Source organism: Emiliania huxleyi (assembly GCF_000372725.1).
Source record: "Emiliania huxleyi CCMP1516 chromosome Unknown EMIHUscaffold_134, whole genome shotgun sequence".
In the NCBI taxonomy this organism is placed as follows: domain Eukaryota; phylum Haptophyta; order Isochrysidales; family Noelaerhabdaceae; genus Emiliania; species Emiliania huxleyi.
Genome location: NW_005201249.1, coordinates 52,889 through 62,009, shown reverse-complemented (window position 1 = coordinate 62,009; position 9,121 = coordinate 52,889). Strand labels below are relative to the sequence as shown.

Genomic DNA, 9,121 nt, shown 5'->3' with positions numbered 1-9,121 from the left:
CCCCCCCCCCCGATTCCCGGGGGCAGGGTTTTTTTCCCCTCCCGCCCCCCCCCCCAGTTTCTTGACCCCGGAAGAATGCCCCAACGGCCTTTCCAGCGGAACTCCTTGGCCTTCTTCCGCAGGTGATGGTGATGCACGCTCCGCCGCCGGGCTATCCAGCCGCCCCACCCGGGCGCGCCCCCTCCGCCGCCGGGCGACGGCGGCGTCGTCATGCCGCGGGAAGGCGACGCGGGCTCGGCGCCTCCCCCAACGTACTACGTGCACGAGTACGCCGCCGCCGCCGCGGCGGCACAGCAGCAACAGCAACAGCCACCCCAGCCGCAGCTGCAGCCACAGCCGCAGCCCCACACTTACATCGCCGCCGGCGGCGGCTATTATGCCATGGCGGCAGCGCCCTCCTTCCAAGGATACTTCCCACCGCCTCAGCCACAGCCGCAGCAACAGCCGCCGCCACCACAGCCGCAACCCGTGCCCCCTGCTTGAGGGGCCACCCGCGGATACGAGCACGCTGTACCTTCTTGACGGCGGTCCGCGGGAGCGGACACGCCCGACTTCTGCCTACCTGGGGCACACAGGGCTTGCATGCACATGGACCCGCTCTTGTGGTCGAGAACACATGCTGGCACGAGAGAGTGAGAGAGCGAGAACAAGAGAGTGAGAGAGCGACAGAGCGACAGAGCGACAGAGCTCGAGCGCGCGAGGCGGAGCACGACGCGTACAGGAGCTTGCCGCGCGGGGAGTCCGGTCGGGTTGATTAGAGGTCAGAGAGGAATGCGAGACCAAGAGCGCCCCCGAACCTCTATTGTAACTTCCTCGTTGAGGGGAGATAGTCCATGCAGAGAGTCGGGTAACAGGTAACACAGTTGTCTCGTGATATAATTATGCATGTATAAAGGCTCGCAACACAAAGATATTGTTGTAACGACAATAAGCAACAACGTGTACATGAACGAGACTGTCCATACAGGTTACAGCAGAGACAGACTCTTTTTCGTCTCTATACCCCGGGCATGCACTATTGGACTAATGGTCTACTCAGTGACATCTCTCATCTGACAACTCAGTGTACTGCTTGCACCCTGGTGCCCAGCTTTCGATGGCCCCTGTCGATGCGCACATGCAGCCTTAATGTATCTTTATGCGCCCAGAGCGGCCGCCTCGCGACGACGCCCTCAACAGCCCCAGAGGCAGCGCCATGCCAAGGGCAAGGCCTGAGGCGACGGCGTGTGCTAGCGCGAGGGGCTGGCGGACCGCCGTGTTGGCGAGCTCCGCGAGCAGGGTGCCTATTCACAGGCTGAGCGTGAAAGCGAAGGAAGAAAGGGTTCGGACGCCTCCTGGTAGTCTGCCGGTCATCGTGAAGGGCCACAGGAGAGGCACAGCAGAGGGCGGCACGCCTACGAGTAGAGGGCGAGAGAAGGGTATGCTCGCGCGCAGCGTTGGCGGACCGACCGACCAGTGGCGGTGGCGGTGGCGCACCAAGCGCCGTCCAGAGATGGTACGGCCAAAAGATGCTGAGCGGCCCCTCGCCCTCGGGCGTCACCTATTCACAGCAGCGGGTGTAGAGGGCGCCTGCTCAAAGGGCTGTGCGGTTTTCGGCCCTCGGGTCACCGGCACGCCGAGGCGGTGACGCAGCCGCACGTAGCCGTCGCCAAAGAGCCGCCACGCCCAGTGCGGCACCACCGCCATGTAGGTGGAGGCGAGGTGTCCATCCACGTAGTAGGCGCCACTCGGAGTCGTGATGTGGTAAGCTCCTTCCCGGAGCGTCCGCCGCACCGACAGCACCTCGGCACGGGTATCGTCCGGCGCCGTGAGCCAATCGCCGGGGCGCACTCCCGCGGGGTCGGCGAGGGAGCCGTTGACGTACAGCCAGTGCAGCGGCGAGATGGACATCACACCGCGGGAGGTTACGATCTCAAAGTACTCCCGCGAAACGATGGGCTCGGCATGCAGCCGGCCGACCACCGGCTCGTACCCGGAGGGGGTGAGCACGGGCGTGCCGACCCGCACATCCTCGATGCGGACTGCGCGGCCTCCGGCGAGCTCGAGCAGGGAGCCCGCCGGGTGGCAGCCGCCCACCTCCGTGACGGGGTGCGGCTCCCAGCCCGGCACACATGGGCCGAGCCCGACCAGCGCGCACGACGCGGCGCAGACCGTCGCGAGCTGTGAGCCCTCGCTGAGGCCGTTCGGCAGCGGTGGCCGCTCCGCATCGTCAGGGTAGACGGTTCGGAGCGCGACGGAGAGGTTCGTGGCGCAGACGGCGGCGCGCTCAAGCTGCAGCGCGGCCTCCCAGTGCTCGATCGCGGACTGGCAGTCGCCCGCCCAGACCCAGGTCGAGTTGATCTGCGGGTATGAGAATTTTTTTGGCAGCTGCTGCGACGCGTCCGCCGCGCCGCTGCCCGCGCGCTCTGTTTGCGCGGCGCCCGCCGTCCGCTCCGTGGCGTCCGAGCCGGGACGGAGGAGGGCGAACGGGTCATCCTTGCATTCGGTGGCGTTGGTGACGTTGGTGCTATTCCCCGCCAGGGGCTGCGCAGGGAGGCACGGCTTGTAGCCCCACGCACGGCGGTCGAATGCGAGGCACTCCCCTGTGCGCGGCCACCCCGAGCTCCCGCCCGCGGCAATGATCGAGAGGAGGCGGTTCGGCGTGTCCAGCGCATCCTGCACCGCCGCCTGCGCCGTCGCCGCGTCTTCGCCTTCCATCTGCTGCAGCGTCGCGTTGGCGAGCGGCGACTCGTCGACGTCACACGCGGCCGAGCCGGCGGTGCAGGTGCCACCCTCCTCGCAGGGGCAGACGCCGTAGATGGCGTCGCGCTCCGCCAGGCACAGCACCGCAACGAAGACCTCATCGGCTGTCGCTGCGCCGGCGTCTTCCGACCACAGTAGCGCTGCGACGCCCGACGCCATCGCCGCAGCCGATGAGGTGCCGTCGCTGGCGGCAGTGGCGTTGGCCGCCTCGGCTGACGCCGCGAGGATGGACTCGCCCGGCGCAAAGATGTCGGAGCAGCAGCCGTGGTTCGACCAAGGCAGCAGCGGGTCGCTCCCAAACGGGCGCGGCTTGCCTGTCGCGCCGACCGAGATGCCATGCCGGGAGGCAGCCGGGTAGGTGTTGCAGGCCGCGCCACCGTCGTTGCCTGCCGCCTTGATGACAACGCACCCCGCCGCCTCGACAGCCGCCAGCGCGTCCTCGGGCAGCGAGAACCACCCGTACACGTCGCCTGAGAACTTGCCGCCGTACGAGAGGTTGATGACGCAACCGCGCCGCCCCGAGGTTGTGTTGGCGGCGGCGGCAGTGAAGTCAGTGACGATCCAGTCGAGCGCGAGAAGGAAGAGTGAAGTTGGGCCGCTCGCAAAGGGCTCGTCCACCTCCCCCTGACTGTCCTTCTGCACGATGTTCTGCAACACCTGCACCGGCACCACCGTCGCGCCCTTTGCGACGCCGAAACGGTCACCCGCGATTGCAGACGCAACATGCGTGCCGTGATCGCCCCGCCCCGGACCCGGCTCGAAGATTCCGTCCTCGTGCCACTCCGTGCTGTCCCATTCCTGGCCCATGATGCGCTCTAGCGAGCGCAGCATCCCAGCGTCTGGGAAGCCGCGCTGCAGCTTGCCTCGAAGGTCATCGTGCTTGGCAACGCCGGTGTCCATCACGTAGACGCTGACGCCCTTACCGCCCTCGCCGCCCATCGCATCGTTGTACTGACCGTCGAGGACGCCGCCTTCGCCGTCTAGCCGGTCGAGGTTCCAAGGCAGCCCGTTCTCCTCAAGGCCGTCGGCGTCGATGTCTGCGAGGGCCCGCCGCCGGCGCCAGAGCGGTGGCAGCGGCCACGACTGGGTCACGGCCGAGAGCAGGTTGGTTGGGTCAAGGTCGGCCGCCCAGACCTCTGCCTCGTGCTCAAGCCCCGCCGCCGCGTCGCTCGCCGCATCTGGGTGCAACGAGACGTCGGCGTGCACGGCGCAGTCAAACGCGACGCGCTCGACGCGCTCGTCCTGGAGGATGTCGACGACGACGCCCCAGCCCGCACGAACGACGGCGGCGTTGAGCACGCGCTCAATCGTGGCGAGGTGCGAATAGTAGTTTGGCAAGAGCATCGGGTCACCCAGGTCTGTGTAGTACCACCAGTCCTCGTACTCCTCCGCCCACTCCTTGGCCGCAAATTCGGGCCGTATCACGACGATGAACTGGTTTGCAATCGGCCAGAAGGAGCCGTGGTCGAAGTCGAGCCAGCGGCAGTCGAGCACGCCCGCGCCCGCTGCGCCAGCTCCCGCCGCGCCTGCGCCCGCCATGCCCAGACCGTGACCCTGACCTTGACCCTGCCCATTGCCGGTGCCATGCCCTTGCCCGTGCGGCGCGTTTGCGGGCGCTGGCGAGCTGGGCCCCGGCGCAGGCGCTGGCGCGGGTGCATTCACCATGATTGTTCTGGCAACCACGGCAGCCGCAGCAGCGACTGCCGGCACGCCGGCTCCGACGCCCCCGCCCACGCCGCCACCGACGCCGCCCGCGATGCCGAGGAAGCAGCACAGCACCATGCCAATCCCGATCTTCTGCTTGTGCTTGCAGGCCTTGCTCGATAAGTCCTCACGGCACTGCTCCAGTAGCGTGCTGCCGCCGATGCCGATGCCGCGGGGCTCGGCGGAGAAGCGCTCGACGCCGAGCGGGGCCCATGTGACGCTGCCGCGGGGCAAGGGATCTATGTCCAAAGCCGCCGTGCGCGGCGGAGCGGCCGCCTGGCAGTTCTTGCGCTGTGCCTGCCAAGCCTCAGCCGATCTTGCCTCCACAGTTCTCCTTGAGCGGGACAAGTACTCCGCGCTCGGCGGCGGTTTACTCGGCGGGGCAACCATGTGGACGGGCGCGATGGCGACGCTCGCCCAAAGGTTAACTCGCCGCGCGTCAAAGGAGGTGATCACCGTCCCGTGCCGGGTAAACGATTTCTTTTTTATCGCTCGATGCCCTGCCTCATTTTGATGTGTGACATCGGTGCCTCTTGCTGAGAGCCACCGAGACGAGGCAGCGACCGCCCTCTCCAGCGTGCCCCCCGCCCACCCCCCTTCCGGCAGTGCTGATCTGAGCTCGCCCCGCCCGCGTTGGTTGACCTCCTGTTCCTCGCGGAACGGGAGTAGGCCCCTCCTTGCCCGGTCAGGGAGCAGGGCGGTGGTCGTGCCATCGTCGCTTCTAACGCACACACACGCCGCATTCGTCGCCGGCGCGCGACAGGCTCCCGTCGGCCGGACTGCCCTCGACGAGTGGGTGTCGCCAACCAAAGCGACACGCACTCGAGGGTAGTGCCGACGGGACGCGGCCCGAGGGCGACTCTCGCGAAGGCACGGCTGGCAACCGTGGCGCGGGGCTCGCGTTCGACAAGACCGGGATCGCTCTACCGGCAAACCTCTCGCTGACATGCGCGCACCGTCGAGCTGACGGCGGGCGCGCTGCGGTCGCACGCCAAGCCAAGTTATATGCCAATGGCATGCGACCTAGAATCGGCTCACGCGCCTCTACTCGCATACGCTCACCCATAGAATTGTCACCGCCAGTGAGTGCGAGATAGGGCTAGCGGCTGGCGGCTAGCCTCTGAGGAGAGTGACCAGAGACACCTCACACGACCCCACACACGGTCTAGTCCGGCCTCGCGGTCGGCGGAGATTGCTAGAGGCCGAGCAAGCCTGCTCTAGCCTCACGCGTTCGCCCCTGTCGTCTGTTGTGTTGTTGTGCCCTTGTTTGTTCCTTCGGCACCTTGGCTGGGGGAGGCGACAGGGGGGGGGCGCGGCCTTGAGTTATGTGTACGCCAACTCAGGGTGTGTGGCAGCCAGCTGGCTGTGTGTCTTGTGAGCCTGTTTGTGTCTGTGTGTCGCTCGTGCGTGTCGTCATCATCTGTCCCGCGTCCACCCATACCGCGTTGGTGTCCAGTCCGAGCCTGACTGTTCTTCACCTTCCTACATATGTATGTTCGTAGGGAGGTGATGAGGAGTCAGTTAGCGCGGCGGGCGGTTAGACGTTACGAGAGGCTCGGAGGTTGGAGGTTGGAGCGGAGCGTGTCTCATTGCGTCAGGCAGGCCCACGACCGACACCCACCGGAGCGTGGCGGTGGCGCAGGGCCGGCCGCACACCATGCCGAGTCCGCTCGTGTTCGTCGGCGGGGGCGCGGCGCTGACGGCGGCGGCCCGAGCGGCGGACAAGGCGAACGGTGGTGGCGGACCATTCCGGCGGCTGGGCGAGGGCCGCGGCGCGGCGTTGCGGGAGGCTTGGCCGGTGGAGGCGCTGCACACCGTGCCCGCAGCAAGGCGGGCGGCGGCGGGCGACGCGGACGAGCTGTTTGCGTACGCCCGTCCGCCCACGAGCAAGGCAAAGCGCGAGGCGGGCGAGCGGCGCGCCTTGCAGCACCAGGAGTGGGCTGACGCGCCCAAAGAGAAGAGGCAGAGGGCGGCGGAGGAGCGGGCAGCGGTGCAGGCGGCGCTGCTGGCGCCGCTCGCGGCGGCGGACACCACGGCGTCGCTGGGAGACTCGCGGATGCGGAGGCCGAGCGCCATCGTGGCGGCGGTGCTGCATCAACCCATTGCGGCGCCGGCGGAGCGGGCGGCTTCAATGCTCGCGCCGCTCGGCCACAACCTGAGGATGCAATGCGGCGAGGTGCTGAAGCGGTGGCGCGAGTTCAAGGGGGAGATGAACCGGTCTGACGAAGACGGCGGCGATGCGGTGATGCGCGCCAGCTGGGCGAACGGGATGCAGGACGGGTACCCGTGCCAGCAGCTCACTGTCATGTTCATACATACAACACTGGGCACAGGACTGGGCACGGGACTCATACATACATGCTAGGGGGGGGGGGGGGGCGACATAGCTGGCTGTGTGTCTTCTTGTCTTGTGAGCCTGTTTGTGTCTGTGTGTCGCTTATGCGTGTCAAATGCCAAATAAGAAGTGGCCCCGCGAGCTGGGGACCGCCTCAAGCGGCGTGGCGTGGGGCGGTTGAGCATCCCTCTGGGGGCCCCTCTGCGCCGGGGAGGCGTTGTTGGAGGCTAGGACGCAAGCGTCCGTCGCCTTTTTCAAACTCGGGTCCCACTCCGCTACGCTCCGACCCGAATTTGGAGGGCCATGAAGTTTAAGGTGTTGCTGCGCAAAAGGGGCGGGGCGCGGGCGCGCGCGGCAGGCCGAGAGCTCTTTTTGGAGATCAGACCTTTCGATGGTTCATTTGTTTTGTTTTTGTTTTGCTTTCTACTATCTATCATGCTTCATGACACGACACACTGTGGTGGGAGCTGGTGGAGCTGTCAGCTGATCGATCCAAGCGGGTGGGGAGTGGGGGCATGGCTGGGCATGCAGGTCCGCCAGTCGGCCCGGCCTCTGACGTGGTGCTGCCGCTGCATTCGCTGAAGAAGAGAGGTGCGACTTGATTGGAGGCGCTGGAGGCGAGGCGAAGGGAGGTTGGGCCGGGCTGTGAGGGGCTGATGGCGCTGGCCAGCGCGGGGTGTGAGATGTCGTCGTCGTTGTATGTTCGTAGGGAGGTGATGAGGAGTCAGTTAGCGCGGCGGGCGGTTAGACGTTACGAGAGGCTTCGGTGTATGTTAGCAGGGAGGTGATGAGGAGTCAGTTATGCGCGGCGGGCGGTTAGACGTTAACGGACGGGGCGAATCGAACGTTCGGAGGCTTCGGAGGTGCGGAGCGTGTCTCATTGCGTCAGGCCCACCGACCGACACCCACCGGAGCGTGGCGGTGGCGCAGGGCCGGCCGCACACCATGCCGAGTCCGCTCGTATTCGTCGGCGGGGGCGCGGCGCTGACGGCGGCGGCCCGAGCGGCGGACAAGGCGAACGGTGGTGGCGGACCATTCCGGCGGCTGGGCGAGGGCCGCGGCGCGGCGTTGCGGGAGGCTTGGCCGGTGGAGGCGCTGCACACCGTGCCCGCAGCAAGGCGGGCGGCGGCGGGCGACGCGGAGGAGCTGTTCGCGTACGCCCGTCCGCCCACGAGCAAGGCGAAGCGCGAGGCGGGCGAGCGCGCGCCTTGCAGCACCAGGAGTGGGCTGACGCGCCCAAAGAGAAGAGGCAGAGGGCGGCGGAGGAGCAGGCGGCGGCGCAGGCGGCGCTGCTGGCGCCGCTCGCGGCGGCGGACACCACGGCGTCGCTGAGAGACTCGCGGATGCGGAGGCCGAGCGCCATCGTGGCGGCGGTGCTGCATCAACCCATTGCGGCGCCGGCGGAGCGCGGGGCGGCTTCAATGCTCGCGCCGCTCGGCCACAACCTGAGGATGCAATGCGGCGAGGTGCTGAAGCGGTGGCGCGAGTTCAAGGGGGAGATGAACCGGTCTGACGAAGACGGCGGCGATGCGGTGATGCGCGCCAGCTGGGCAAACGGGATGCAGGACGGGTACCCGTGCCAGCAGCTCACTGTCATGTTTTTGCAGTATCTGCTGACGAGCCGCATCCGACAGTCGCTCGCGTCCTGGCGGCTGCAGCGTGAGCTCGGGCGGGGGGCGAACACGGTGAGGGTGCACTTCAAAAACATGCAGAACCACGTGTGGCCGATCCTCTTCGGCCCGGCGGGCTTTCCGTCGGGGCAGGACGCGAGAGCGTACTGGCGACCCATTCGCGACCAGTTCTCGAGCCTCGTGGGAGGAGGGAGAGGGAGCGGCGGGGTCGAGCAGCTCGCCAGCGTGGCGCAGACGGCGGCCAGCGCGGTGCAGGTGGCGGCGGGCCTACCTACTCACACTCCTCTCTTGCCTTTATTTAACGCCTCAGGCTTGACCGCCGACGCCTCTTCGCGGCTCGAGCGACTGGCCAACAAAACATGGCTGCAGGAGGATGGGGGCGAGTCGGAGGAGGACTCGGATGAGTTTGGCGCCATGGACGACGACTGATGTGCGATGTGCCGCTCCGGTTTCGCCGGGCTGTCGTTCTTATCCGTCATTAACCTACATAAAGCTAAAAGCACTGACAACGTGTGCACTGTCCTACAGATATGGGATCCGTCTCGGACCTCGTAGTCGAGCCTTCTCTTCTCTCGTTGTCTCTCGTTTCCAGCCGCAGCCCCCCCCGGCACACGGCGCGCCGCGGGGACACCTGGACCTAGGGGGACACGCACCTCACTCTCCTCGCAGTCCTCGCCACCCCGCCCCCACACCCGCACCCCGCCCGGCG

At 67.1% G+C, this 9,121-nt stretch overlaps 4 protein-coding genes across 4 annotated transcripts; 2 read left to right on the top strand and 2 right to left on the bottom strand.

Moving 5' to 3' along the window:
* Nucleotides 1-1,125: 1,125 nt before the first annotated feature.
* Nucleotides 1,126-1,786, bottom strand: EMIHUDRAFT_440665 (Hypothetical protein; the record flags this gene model as incomplete). The annotated part of the gene is made up of 4 exons (XM_005788504.1): nucleotides 1,126-1,283; nucleotides 1,347-1,394; nucleotides 1,477-1,540; nucleotides 1,609-1,786. Coding segments are annotated over 4 exons (447 nt in total), but the record flags the coding sequence as incomplete, so codon positions are not given.
* Nucleotides 1,787-2,958: 1,172 nt separating this feature from the next.
* Nucleotides 2,959-3,549, bottom strand: EMIHUDRAFT_70871 (hypothetical protein; the record flags this gene model as incomplete). Its single annotated transcript, XM_005788503.1, has 1 exon — nucleotides 2,959-3,549. A coding segment is annotated over one exon (591 nt), but the record flags the coding sequence as incomplete, so codon positions are not given.
* A 973-nt stretch (nucleotides 3,550-4,522) lies between these two features.
* EMIHUDRAFT_226696 (hypothetical protein) lies at nucleotides 4,523-4,960 on the top strand (the record flags this gene model as incomplete). The annotated part of the gene is made up of 1 exon (XM_005788502.1): nucleotides 4,523-4,960. One exon carries the CDS (start codon nucleotides 4,523-4,525, stop codon nucleotides 4,958-4,960), a length of 438 nt encoding a protein of 145 aa, XP_005788559.1.
* A 1,143-nt stretch (nucleotides 4,961-6,103) lies between these two features.
* Nucleotides 6,104-8,841, top strand: EMIHUDRAFT_110377 (hypothetical protein; the record flags this gene model as incomplete). The annotated part of the gene is made up of 4 exons (XM_005788501.1): nucleotides 6,104-6,726; nucleotides 7,491-7,494; nucleotides 7,712-7,943; nucleotides 8,024-8,841. The coding sequence occupies 4 exons, from the start codon at nucleotides 6,104-6,106 to the stop codon at nucleotides 8,839-8,841; spliced, it is 1,677 nt and encodes a 558-aa protein (XP_005788558.1).
* Between the last annotated feature and the right edge of the window lie 280 nt (nucleotides 8,842-9,121).